The sequence below is a fragment of the Cynocephalus volans genome, chromosome 12 (assembly GCF_027409185.1).
Source record: "Cynocephalus volans isolate mCynVol1 chromosome 12, mCynVol1.pri, whole genome shotgun sequence".
Taxonomy (NCBI): domain Eukaryota; kingdom Metazoa; phylum Chordata; class Mammalia; order Dermoptera; family Cynocephalidae; genus Cynocephalus; species Cynocephalus volans.
The window spans coordinates 16,841,726-16,855,840 of NC_084471.1; the positions used below are offsets into that span (position 1 = coordinate 16,841,726).

The 14,115-nt window shown below is 42.9% G+C and overlaps 1 protein-coding gene across 1 annotated transcript in view; it reads left to right on the forward strand.

Moving 5' to 3' along the window:
* Nucleotides 1–7,053, forward strand: part of SYN3 (synapsin III) — a 451,793-nt gene extending 444,740 nt beyond the window's left edge. Inside the window, exons 13-14 of the mRNA XM_063074911.1 lie at nucleotides 4,121–4,406; nucleotides 6,921–7,053. Of these exons, the coding sequence (XP_062930981.1) occupies nucleotides 4,121–4,406; nucleotides 6,921–7,053 (419 nt within the window). The remainder of the gene's footprint in view (nucleotides 1–4,120; nucleotides 4,407–6,920) is intronic.
* The last annotated feature ends 7,062 nt before the right edge of the window (nucleotides 7,054–14,115 follow it).

The window sequence follows — 14,115 nt, forward strand, 5'->3', positions numbered from 1 at the left end:
TGCAATCGAAGCTCTCTGGACACACTTGCTGCACTAGTACCAGCTTGGAGTGTCAGAGCAGCTTTTCATCAAGAAGCCAGGGCAGGCAGTTTTTTCGGGGGGGGGGGGTGCAGCTGGCCAGTATGGGGATCCAAATCCTTGACCTTGGCATTACAAGGCTGAACTCTAACCAACTGAGCAAACCAGTCAGCCCTGTTGCAATCTTTTAAGGATCTGCTTAAAAACCTATCAGAAAGAAGGCATCACTCTCATGTCGTGACCTTCCCAGTCACTTTTATTAAAGCAATTACTCCTTGCAAAAAATTGTCCTTGGATACCAAATGGCTTCCTCTTCCACAGGTCTTAGATAAAGTGCCCCATCCATCTTTCTTGTCTGTGCTTCTCTTCCTGGAAAAGCAGAAATTATTTAAGAAAAGGGAAACTGCATAATTGCATACAACTGTGTATAAATTAGTATTCTTCAGGCAGATATACAGGTGTTTGAATCTCACTACCTTCACAGCCTCAGGCCAGTTATATCACTTCTCCGAGCCTCCGTTTTTCTCAGTGATTAAGGAGGAAATAACAGCTGCCACATTTAATGATGGGGAGTTGTCCATGAGCATTAAATGCAGGTTACGCAGCTAGCAAGGCGCCTGACAGAGGTTGTGCTCAGAAGATGTTAGTTCTGACTACTGATAACTTACTATGAAGAATATTATGTGACTCTTACTATTGATAGCTTATGTCTTTGTAATAATTCTAATATACGTGTTGCTCTTATTATTAACAATCCTTCTAACTAATGCAGCCTCACTGCTCTCCTGCCTCGCAATAATTCCATAGTTATAAATGTTCAAAAACTACTTATTCATCGCCCTACCAGGCTCCTGGCTGTGCTCTGCCCTACCTCCTCCTTTTCCCCAGGACTGATTTTTTAAAAACGCATTTGAACAGAGCCCTTTTAAAACAGAGAACTACTGTATTCTGATTTCCTCTCTGGCCCAGAGTAGAAATACGCTTGATAAAAAGATATTTTAAGGGACATGAGGCTAAAAATGCTTTTAGTGAGTTGAAAACCTGTTTAAAACCAATTAGAGTAATTAAGGAAAAGACCCAGTGAATTAACAGTCAGATTAAAAACAACAAGGCAAGTTTCAAAATAACACTTTGAGTTCCCCAAATAACAAGGATGCATTGTTAACTTGTTTTGAATTCATTGTTCAACTCAGTCAAGGTGAAATTTTCTTTTAATAATCTTCATTTTTAAAAAAATAAATAAATAAATAAATAAATAATCTTCATTTTTTAGCACCAATCCTGTGCTTAGGTAAATACTTTCTATATATAAATATTTTTTGTATGTGTTCAAATAAAAAATACTAAATTGTTTGCTCTGCCAAGAAACTGAAAGAAATAACTATAGTGTCTCTTGACGAATCCCAGGTGTTATAATAGGTACTCAGCAAATAGTTAATGAACTACTGAATTAGTATCCAGATTTTCCAGGATATTATCAACCCAGGGATGGGGGGCTGGGGGGACTTTAGATAAAAGTAGAAAACAAACGTTTTATTTGACCTGCAGCAGGTTTAGAAAACAAAAAAAAGTTACCAACATTTAAAAATCAGGGGGTTTTACTTAAGCATCTAGATTTCCAGCTTCTCTTGATGACAGGGAGTGCCAATTGCTATTTTCTTTATGCTTGCACCTCTTTAGAGAAATAGTTCTATAAACTATGCTTTTATCTCAAGTGGAAAAAAAGTTTAAAGCCACATTATTTTTCTTACACATGGCTGCTTCATTTATTCACATACCTGCTTGGCCCTGTAGGTGCTTGAGTTTGAGATCAATGGGTCCTCCGATCCACCGGGACATACAGCCATAAAAGAGGTAATGAATCACAGCCATGTGCAATCAGTTGCTAAACTAGTGCTGAGATTGAATCCAGCTTAGAAAGTGTTCCACAGGCTCACAAAAATGTTCACATAGGGAGGGATGTTTGGCATATAATCCAACAACCTCATTTTACAAACAAGGCCCAGAAGCCCAGAGAGGAGAAGTGACTTGCCCACAGTCACACAGCATGTTAATAGCAAGACTCGAGTCAGGATCTGGTGCTCCTGGTGCCAGTGTGGCATCAGGGCCACCAGACATACAAATCACATCCTCTGCAAATTTGCCCAGCTGACACGAGCTCTAAGACAGCAGAGGTTGCCTGAAATATAGTTCTTGCTCCCTTTGCACCTGGCTCAGAGCTGCTTCCACTGCAAGAAGCCACCTTTTCCTAATTCGCACAAAGATAGTATGAGGACTCAGGGCAGCCAAGAGGGGCGCGGGGAGAGGGAGAAAGGAAGGAAAAAAGGAAAAATAGAGCTTGGCACTTCCTCTTATTAGATGTGATACCTTGAGCAAGTTGTCTGGGACTCAGTTTCTTTATGAAAATGGGGATGATAAAAATGCCTAACCCACCGAGCTGTTGTGAGGTGCCCAGCCCAAGGCTGGGTACATAATAGGTGCTCAATAGACTTGTTGAGCTCGAATGAGTTCAAGCTCATTGTTAAAGAGTTATAGAGATGGGTTCCAGCACCTTTCAATTCTCAGTCTCCTAACCTGTCTAAAGTGCTCTCAAGAGAGCATGGCAGGAAAACGGTGCATCTCCACTCTCCCAGTTACAGACATGTCTGGGGAGAAGAGACCAGCAAGCAGCCAGTCTGCTTTGGCACAATACTATTCACAATCAGCAGTCCTGAAACCCAGGATTTGAGGGTGGGGAGAGTGCACCTTGCTTGCCTGGGGCCTTGGAGTTCACTCAAAGCCATTTCTGGGTAGCTAAAACATCCCAAAGCTTTTGATGCCCCTTTGTTTGAAAGCCTGTGTGCTCTGCATTGACGGGGAGAAGCCAAAGTCCTTTGTGAGCTTTATGTGGCTCCCCTTCTAGTTAGAAAACCTTAATAAGTCTCGGTTTCCACCTCTACATGATGAGAAGAATGGTGTCTTCCCTATCAGCCTCTCTAGATCGAATGATATGTTGCTTTTGAAAATTCTTAGAAAAGGGCAGAGAGCAACCCAAAAAGTAAGGAATACTCCTTTTCATTGTTTCCAAAGTAATACATCTTCAGTGTGGAAAATCTCAGTGAATAAAAAGAACAAAAAGAAGAGAACTAAAATCCCTCAATTCTACCACTTTCATAATCATTATTTAGTGCCTTGTTACTCAATGTATAGCAAATTGTAGCATCCCCTGGGAACTTGTTAGAAATACAGAATCATAGACCCAGACCGTATTAGCCTGCTCAAGCTGCCTCAATAACAAAATACCATAGACAAGGGGCTTAAAAAACAGAATTTATGTTCTCACAGTTCCAGAGGCTGGAAGTCCAAGATCAAGGTGCCAGCAGGGTTGGTTTCTGGTACAGCTTTTCTTCTTGGCTTGCAGATGACAGTCTTCTCTCTGTGTCACACAGCCTCTCCTCTGTGCACAGGTGCACACACACTCTTGATGTCTTTTCCTCTTCTTATAAGGACACCAGTCCTATCAGATTAAGGCCCATCCTCATGACCTCATTTAACCTTAATTACTTCCTTAAAAACCCTATCTCCAAATACAGTCACATTGAAGTTTAGGGCTTCAACATATGAATTCGGTGGGGACACTATTCAGCCCATAACACCACCCCAGACCTGCTGTAGCAGAATCTTTATTTCAACAAGAGCCCCCAGTGATTCATACGCACATTAAAGTTGGATACACACTGGTTTTAGTGTACAAGCTTCCAGTCTTTCTTTTTTACATAGCTCTATACATACAAGTATGTGCAAAAATGGAATAAAACCATATGTACTGTTTTATGAATTGCTTTTTTTGTTTAGCAGTATATATTTAGCATATATTATCAACAATATCCTGTCATTTAATATTATTCTGCCACATTATATGTAATAACCACAGCATGTTCCATTATACAGATGTACCTTTATGTTTCTAATCACTTCCCTATGACTAGACATTTATTATTTTCAACTTTTCACTCATAAAAAATACCATACTGAACATCCTTGAAGCAATATTATTTGTGCATGACCATATTTATGCTAAGAAAAAACTTAAACATAAACTTTTTATTTTTTGGCTCTGTAGGGGGCCCTCGCCAAGCTCAGCCTCCTCAGCCCCCAAGATCTGGAAGCCCCTCCCAACAGAGGCTCTCGCCACAAGGCCAGCAGCCCCTGAGCCCCCAGTTGGGATCTCCACAGCAGCAGAGGTCTCCAGGCTCTCCTCAGCTATCCCGGGCATCCAGTGGCAGCTCCTCAAACCAGGCCTCCAAGCCAGGCATCACCTCACAGCCCCGGCCCCCTGTGCAGGGCCGCAGCACCTCCCAACAGGGTGAGGAGTCCAAGAAGCCAGCACCACCCCATCCCCATCTCAAGTAAGTGCTTTGGGAATTGGAAAGGGTAGAGGGTGGAGTTCGGGTGTGGGCAAAATGGGCTGATTCAGGGTCAGAAACTCGGAGACCGAGAAAGACCCAATGCGGCCTCGCCTAGACTTTAAATAGGTAGAAACAGGTCTGGAGGATGGAATTTGCGGGGCAGGGCCCAGATGGATGAAATTGCATAACAAACCACCCCAAAACTTAGTGGCTGAAGAAACCAAACATTTTGTTTGTTCATAATTTTTTGGCTCAGCAGTTTATTCTGAGTTTAGCTCAGCCGAAAGGTTCTCCTGCAGAGCTGCCAGATCAAATACAGGCTGCTCAGATATAAATTTCAGATAATCAATGGATGATTTTGAGTATAAATATGCCCCCAAATATTGCATAGGATACACTTACACAAAAAAATATATTTGTTTTTCATATGAAATTCAAATTTAACTGGGTGCTATATTTTTATTTGCTAAATCTGGCAACCCTACTCTCCTGGGATCACTCACATGGCTGCAGTCAGCTTCACTAGGATTGGGTGTCCAAGAGGGCCTCACGCACACATCTGGTTGTTGGTACTGGCTGTCAGCTGGGCCTCTCTCTCCATGGGGTCTCATCCCCCCCAAGGGTAAGTCAAGCTTTCTCACTTGGTAGAACTGCTATCCTAAAGGGCAAAAGTAGAAGTTTCAAGGCTTCTTGAGGCCTAGCCTTGGAAGCTGCACAGTGTTATTTCATCACATACTTTTCGTCAAAGCAAGTCACATGGCCAAGCCCACATTCAAGAGGTGGGAAAATAGACTCTTGATGAGAGGTGCCACAAAGTCACATTGCAAAAGGGTAGACTTCAGGACAGGAGGAATTGCTATGGTTACTTGTGTAAACAATCTATCACAATGCACATATGCATCCTGTTTCCTCTCAGGTCCACCTCTTGATTTGAGGTCAGAAAGAGAGATCCCAAATGTGTTTTCTTCGGGAAGCTCCTATCTTCCCTCATCTCCAGACACTAACAGTGATAATCATAGTTTCACAGCTGACATCTATTGTCTACTTACTATGTACCAAGCACTTTACCTAGTTGGGTTTTTTTTTAAGTTCTGATAAGCTTAGGCATTACTGTTATTATCCCCATTGTACAGATGAGTAAACAGAGAAAGATTAAATAACTTGCCAAAGTTTCCACTGTTAGTAAGTAGAAGAGCTGGGATTGAACACAAGACATCCAGTCTAGGGATCAAGCTAATTATGATTTTCTTGAATAGGTAATATATTCATGTGGTTCAAAGATCTAAAAGATATCAACAATATCAAAGATCTACATTGAAAAGCCTCATTCCCACCCCATTCCTATCCTATGCTTTGCTCCCCCATTCCCTAAAGATGACCACTTTTAATACTTCCTTGTATATCCTCCCAGTGTTTCCTTGTATAAATATAAAAATACACCTTCTGATCCCCTCCCCCACTTCCTTACATAAATGGTAGTAATCACTATCCTCACCATTCTTCTCCTTTCTTTTTATGTTTAACAATAAATCCTGGAGCTCTTCTTTACCTGGTTCATTGAAATTTTCTCCTTTTTCACAGCTATATAGTACTCCACTGTATAGTCTCTTTTACTGTGATGGCCAGACCATGTGCAGATCTCTTAAACTTGTAACTTATTTAAATCATCCCTTCCTATGTCTGTCAGCTCTGCTAGACTGGGAGCCTCTTGAGGGCAGGGCCTGAACTGTTTCCATCTCTACACCCCATCACCTAGCCATAGGCCTGGCACAAAGGAAGTGCTCAGCAAGTAGCTGCCACAGATGGGCCCTTGTGAAGCACTCAGAAAATGGTACACTGTGGTCCAAACATCTGGCACCATGAGAATTCCAAAATGGGGAGGAGGGGGTGAGGAGGGGACTGGCAATAGAGAATTTAGGGAAGAGGTAGGAATTGAAGCTCAGAATGCCAGAGCTAGAAGAGGCCTAAGGGTCAGCTAGACCAACCCTTCATTTTACAGATGAGGTAAAGGAGGCCCTGAGAAGGCAAGTTACTTGCCCAAGGCCTTAACATCAAATGACAGGGAGGAGTCTAGAGCACAGGCCTTCTGATTCCCAAACTACTGCTGGATAGTATAGTGGGAGTAACTGTAACCTGATGTTGATACAGCACATGAGTTTACAAAGCAGGTTTGTACACACAGGCAGGAGAGTGGTCAAGATACTCTCTAATGAAGCCTGCTGCCTGGACAGCCTGGTGTAGTGGAAAGAATGTGAGCTTGGGGTGGTCCCCCATTACTTGACTCCACAAGCCCCAATTTCTATATCTAAAAAAATGAGGATAACAATAACCACCTTGCAGATTGAATTATGTGCGTAATGCACCTAACACCACACCAGCACTGGAATGCCTGGTTTCTGGTCTTCCTATGGTTGGGATGATCGGACTCACCCATCTGGCTTCCAGGCAAGCCCGAGACCCATTTCTCTGGGAGTCCTGGCCTTGTCTCCCAACTCCCTTGCTTTTCTGTTTCAGCAAATCTCAGTCCCTGACTAACAGCCTCAGCACATCTGACACCTCCCAGCGTGGGACCCCAAGTGAAGACGAGGCCAAGGCCGAAACCATCCGCAACCTGAGGAAGTCCTTCGCCAGCCTGTTCTCTGACTAACCCTACATGGGCCGGGGGAGGAGTGCTCTGCTACACTCGCCCCTCTCCTGCCTCATCTTCCATCTCAGCCTTGGTTCCTGATGGGGACAGAATGACAGGCCTGAGAACATACTTTCTAAATGCCTTTGATCCAGGAACTGATTATCTCTGTGTTCCCATTTTCCTTTTCCATGACATTCCAACGTTGTCTGACTGAGTGCTAGGCCTTTGAGATCCTCCCGGTTTCTCACAAAGGGCCTTGAAGATGGGCATCCCATCACTTTGCCCACCCACATGCTTGCTCCCTGCCTCAGATAACCAAGTGAGATGTCAGGGTGAGGCTGTTTTCACATTTCTTGTTAGCGGTTTGCTTGTCTTTGGGCAGAGGCTCCCTCTAGGCTTTGCCCCGCCTCCATCAAATGCAGACACTGTAATCAGACCTCAGCAACATAGGAGGCAATAATCTTTTAATGGTGTTTCGTAAACAAAAGAAAAGCCCAGCCAGGGAAACCTACCACCCACTCAAGCTAGTTTCCATCCATGCTCTAGACCTCCTCTCAGACCAGGCAGGCAAAGGCCCCATCACATCTGGCCACCAGTGGGATCTTAAGGACAATGGAAAGAAACCAGTCCTAGTGTGACAAGTGGGACTTTTGAGAACACCACAGAAACAGAGGGGAAACCCCTGTAATGCAACTCATGCCCAGAGCGTTATCCTTAATTGGACAGTGAGAAGAAACCATCGGTTCTCGCAGGAATCATTACTGGTTCCCAGAGGAGAAAGAGGCTGCTTCTGCACCCATTCTGTGTTTCACCACAGTTTGGTCTCTCTGACCTGCCACCAGGAATGTTGTTTCTTTCTCAAGGATATATCAGGAACCAGACAGAAACAAGAGATCAATGATACAGGATCAGAAAGCACAATGATAGAAACTTCTCATACAGCATTTCACAAACTGTATAGCAAGGCATTGGTAGGTTACTCAACTTCAAAAGGATCCCACTGTCAAATCTGTTTAGGAAACACTTAATATTTCTTTTTTGGAGATGCATAGTATACAATACATGTCAAAGGTTTTGTAATTCCTGCAGGAAAGAAATCAGCTTTAACTTTAACCCAAATTTACTAAACAAGTTAACTACAGAGCTGGAAAAAGTTGTCTTTACTCCCTTCCCTGTGCTCTTTCCTCTAGAAAGACTAGACTGCCTCCCATGGGTGGATGGGGTTTAAGAGTGTCCCAAATCACCAAGCACTTGGTGCTAGAAACATTGTAGGTGCCAGAAGCAGCCTCCTGGTCCCAAAAAGAGCCCAGGATATTAGAACATAGCCATATTATCTCCTTACAGCCCACTTTGAAACTTGAGATGTCTTCTCCTCACTGTTGACAGAAAAGGGAGAGAGGGAGGTAAAAACTAAAAGTGTCCTTGGCCTGGAGCAGCTTCTAGTTATGCCCAAATGATACTGCTTGGTAACTAGCTGAGATCTGTCCAGGTTCCCAGAGCTAAAAGCAGTCACCACCTTTTTGGTCCTCTAAAGCCAGACTGGAGTGGTGAGGACAAGGCCAGAGACCCTCTCCCTCTGTGCACTGGGTCATGTAGAGCCCTTGACCTTAGAAGATCCCACCTTCTAGGTAGCTTTCAACAGGCTATTGGCTGGAGATTGGCTCAGTATCAAAAGTACCAGCCTTGTGCCTGGATGTCAGACAGCCACTTGGCCCTCAGGGTCATCTTCTTCTACCTTGTCCTCTTCTCTCCCTCACGATCAGGTCAGTAGTAAGAGCAAGAGAGCTCGGGCTACTTCAGAAATCCTCTCTCTCCTCTTATTCAGAACCACTGGTCTTGGATTCAGTAATAAGTAGCAGCCCTGGCATAAGAAATATCAGATAGGTCCAGTTACCAGTAACCATTGGGAGTCATATCATAATCTGGGCTGGAGACTGGTAGGCTTAAGCCTGACTGGCATTGACCAATATCATCAGCAAATAAAATGGCCATTGTATGAAGTGAGGGGTGAACTGGTGAGGGCCTGGTACTCCTTCCAGTACCCAAAACCTACCACTCTTGTATCTCATTCTGTCTCATTCTGTCTCTGTGCTCTGTTGACTCAGTGCCTATGGGACAGTCCCTGCTGGCTTGTCTAGAGCTCACTCTGCCCAGTGACACTCCTCCCTCCGTTTTGCTCAGCCTGTCCAATGCAACAGCACTAGGCTGGCCAGGAGCTGCTGATGCTTCCTAGAGGCAGCTCTGGTGGCCCATGGATAGTCAGACGTGGAGCTGCTGCTGCTTTGCAGGCATCACTCTCAACACATTCTGCTAGACTGCCAGCGTGGGTGGAGGTGAGGCCTTGGGTCAACACCCCCACAGCCATACTTTGGGGAGCTCAGTTGAGCATAGGGAACAGAACAGACAGTTTCTAATTCCATAGAACATTGCTTCTTCCTCCTTTTGCTACTAGCAACTTCTGACAAAAGCCAGGTGGGGCAGAAGGAAAGAAGACATGGCGGTGAAATTTGAAATGTCAAATGCAGATACCTTTTAAAGCTATTCTGTTAAAAGAAATTTAAAAGAAGAGAGTGTAAGTATTGGTTAACATAGGGTTTGGTGATTAGACACCCCAGGTAAGGATTCTGGGAATCCCATCACACACACACACATACCCACACTCTATGCCCAGATAAACACCGGGAATTGACAAGTGTACATCTTAAAATCTAATCACCTAATTTTCAGTTCATAGTTCTCTCTCTAGGGGGTCTCTGAAGACCTGCTTCCCCACCTGACCCTGAGAAGCCAGGGGTCACTTGTACAAGTCACATATTGAGGGAACAAAAGTACCAACTTCACCAGCCTGAAGGTTCCTGGGCCCCTCCCTTCTCTCCTGACAATGGCAGTTGCAGTTGCCCCAGTAAAAAGACCTGGGGACTCTGTCCCTAGGAGCTAAATGTAAAATTCAAGCACAGAAAGTTATAGAATTTGAAGTTTGGTTTCTACCACTTCAAAAAAAAATTCCCCCCATTACTCAAGGGTAGATCTTTCAAGGAAATAATGCTGTGCTATATTCCGAGTAAAAAGGCGAGAGAACTTGTAGGGCTGGGTGTAGCACCACAAAGTCCACATGTTTTAGGAGATTAAGAACACAGGAAAATACCTGTGGCAATGGTCACTCTTCCAGAACAATCTCACACAATTCTCACTTAGTAATAAAACACAGCTCAAAAATACAACTAAGTGGTAATAGCATGGATGAAGTTTCTCAAATGTGGGCCATGGCCAAGTTCAGAGCTAGTCACAAAGGCAGATGAAGCTTCATTTCAGACCAAAGGAGTCAGAATTTCTGGTCATAGGGCCCAGAATCTGCATCTTTGTCAATCTCCCCAAGTGTTTTGAATGCATACTGAAGTTGGACAGCAGCCCTGAGCTGAGCTGTGTGGGAAAGCCACTATATGAGAAACAGTATAGATGCGTTGCAGTCACCAGTGCAGCTAGGGACCCGCTCCTTTGGTGAGCAAAACTAGTGGCTCCATAAACAATGATCACATGACCTAAATTCTCCCACTGTCCTATATTCTGTCCCTTGTCTCTAGAAACATCTCAGCATTCAAATAGTATCTCCCAGATACTCTAACTACAGTAATACAAATTCCTTTCAAACTCCAAATCAGGCCAGGCAACCTGATTTTTATAAACGTGTACAGATATATCTAGATCCATGATATAGCACTAGCTTATAACGAACACATTAGAATAATTTCCCCATTGGTCTATGTATGAGTATAGACACCAAGAATGTATAGGTTTTGTGGAGACCACAGATCCCAAAAATAGACTATTTACTCATGCAGGCTAACACATGTTCCTTCCAAAAATTTAACCTTTAATGATTGTGGCATTTTGAAATAGAAAAGAGCAAAAAGAAGGGGGAAAGGGAATCACTACATATAGATTCTGAAAGGTGGTTTGTTTTTTGCTTTGTTCCACAACTTTAACCCAAAGAAAGGCTAGTATTTCCCCTCCAAAGATGATTTGGTGGAATTGAAACACAACAAAGACCCACTGATTTGTGAACAATGAATAGAAATTTAAAAACAGAGCCTCAGTGGACACCTCTACCAGCCAGAGAAAATTTCTTCCAGATCTTTCTCCTACCAGCATGATAATGGTACTGTACTTTGGTTAAATGTAAAATCACCTTTCCAAGGACAATGGAATATACATATTTTTTCTCTTCCATTAATTCCCTATGTTCTCTTCATTACCACACTCCTAAAGTTCAATCCCTGCTGATAGAGCAGTTAGTTCTCTTTCCAAAACTTCAGGGTGATGGGTTTTCACTCACATATTAACAAATATAGCAGCAAACCCCATGACACTGAACATCAACTACCTTCTGGAAATTCTCACCTGCATTTCCTGTGAAAGGAGTCAAGGGGAGAGCAAGCTGGTGACAGTATCACACTTGGTGCACGAGCCATGCGAATAGGCACAGAGCACACTGCTCAGCACACAGTAGGTGTGCAGGACATATTACAGGTTGGCCCTCCTAGAAAACGATGAAATTAATAAAATGTAAACAAGGTACTAAGACTAAAAAGTAAAAGGCTGTTTTTCTAAGAGTATTAATGTAAGGATATCACCTACCCAGGAACAGAACCAAACCAACAGAGATATTAGTAAAATGTGGTAATTGAGAAAAGAAACTGAAGAAAATCAATGGCAGTCTTTTAACCTAAATTGACCTCTTCTAAACTGAATTTGAAAAGGAGTGGGAGCAAGCAGCATGAGACATGAGACTGCTCCCTGGTGAGCACGCTCCTCGGGCCCATGTGAAGGTGGGGTGACCGCAGGGCTGCCACGGCTGGGAACCAGGGAGTGTTGACATTGGCTGTAGCGAGCAGACCAGGGCACTACCAAACCTTTACAGCAAAGGCCCAGGACCAAGAGAAGGAAGTGGCCTACTTGAGAACTACACAAACTATACACCACACAAGAGAACATGGCAGAGCTTTGCAAACAGCACAGCCTCAGCTCAAACCACCCCACAGGCACACAGTGTTCTTTCAGGACCCTGCCCTCCCATTGCCAGAGAGCAGACTAATCTCTTGTGCTTTATCCAACTTCATAAAATGGCTTGGTGGCTCATTCTGTTTTACATGTTTAGACTTGGTGAAAGGATGCAGGTTAGAGTCAAGAGTTAAACTTTTAAGTCAGTGCTGTAGATACACGTGGTAACAATTACCCTAGAGAAATAGCCCATTGTCTAACAGCACTTTCACATGTATCTTATGTTCTTTATAATAGAGGGCAAGCTGGCTGGTTATTAAACCACAATGACAGGTGTCAAAAGCTGTCCTAGATTTCTAAGTAGTCACTGATTAAATTAAGGGTTTTGTTCTAATACTTAGACTCTAATAGAAGCCGGCACTTTTGGTTTGGTTGGAAACAAATTAGATTGAGAGACAAGCAACTCAAATTGGTCCATTTATCAAACAATGCATAAAGGACACAGAGGCTCCCTTGTGTTTCCACAGACAAAACACAGCTGAAAGAGCTCAGATGTGGACACCTAGACCTTGTACTCAGACCTCAACAGGCAAGCCAAAAGGAAAAGACAAAAATGGCTGTGAAATATTTTTAGAATTAGTGAAGCATTCCTTTAAGGGGTACCAATCTAAAACTAAACATTCCTTCTATAACGTGTGTATGTATATGCATTTTAATCCTTTAAAATCCTAAATACCTTTCATTATTTTTATACTGATTGGTCCTCCTAATCTTAATTTCAGTTTTCAAACTCTCATATTTTAAGTGTCTGTTCTCCACGGTCTTTCATTAAGTCTAGAACAGAAGTAAGTTAATATTTCTTTGTCACTCAACATTTTTATATGTTTTGTTATGGAATAGCAGGAACTAACTGCTATAACCTATTGGGGAATCCCAGGAGACATGTAATAGTCAGTTAAAATTAAATCTTTATTTTATGTGACTTACCTAATACTTCCCGATATTATCCACTCCAGATCTTCTACAGTCAACTGGAGACTATCCAAAGGAGCATTACCCACGCTTATGGCATAGCAGAGAACTGGGACCTGCCCAGCTCATCTCTGAGGCTCTATAATTAGGTAGCCACTGCCCAGGGTAGGAGAAAGGCAAGCCTTGGTGCTGTGCCCCAAAGTTTAGGGAGTGAAGGGAGGAATGTCCATCTCCATCAGAGTAAGAAAGAATTATAGATATTAAGCTAAGCAGTGGTCTAAGGAATTGCAAAGAGCCAAGCAAGTGGCAGAGAGGACAGAATTTTTGCAGAAAATCTTAAGTTGGAAAGAGAGGATACCTCCCATGGTTTGATTACCAGCCATGCCAAACTGGTATCTCTCATTTATAAACTGGGATTGCGGGCGGGGGGGGGGGGGGGGGCGTTGCAAGCTCCTTTTGTTAAAAATATCTAAAGGGGGAAATAAGGAGTCATAGAAAGTCTCTAAGGCTACAAGGCAATGATGTAGAATTGTACCTTACTAAAATGTTTGCCATGGCGTTCTGAACTACCTTGCTTCCATTACAACACATCAAGGTGATATAGAAAATCATGCCAAACCATAATTTCACTCTCATTATACAGCAGCAATACATAAAGCTCAGCAGTCTCAGTCTAAAGACAAGAATGTAGGATTTTACAAGCTTCTAATTATAAATTTAGCTATTCAAGAGGAAAAACTTTGAGGATTGTTTTAACAATTTATAAAAACTATTGTGAGAGGTCTGCATTAGATTTAAGGCACATTACCAATATCCTAAATAAGTGATCTGTAACATCTGCCAGTAAATCTAAGGTGAGGTTGGAATATAGCACTTGTATCCACAGACACCAGCACCATTCATGGACCTCACAAGGACCATTCGAAAGTGACTACATTCTGAACACTCCTTGTTTTATAATATTTGGTGCTTCTGGTCATCACTACATCCTCCCATACCCACTACATGTACACATCACATAATGCAACCCAACATTACAAGGACGTGAAGTCTATTGGAGAAACAGAATATGTTTAGACCCATCAAAGCTTCAGAGTGACCCTTTTAGCC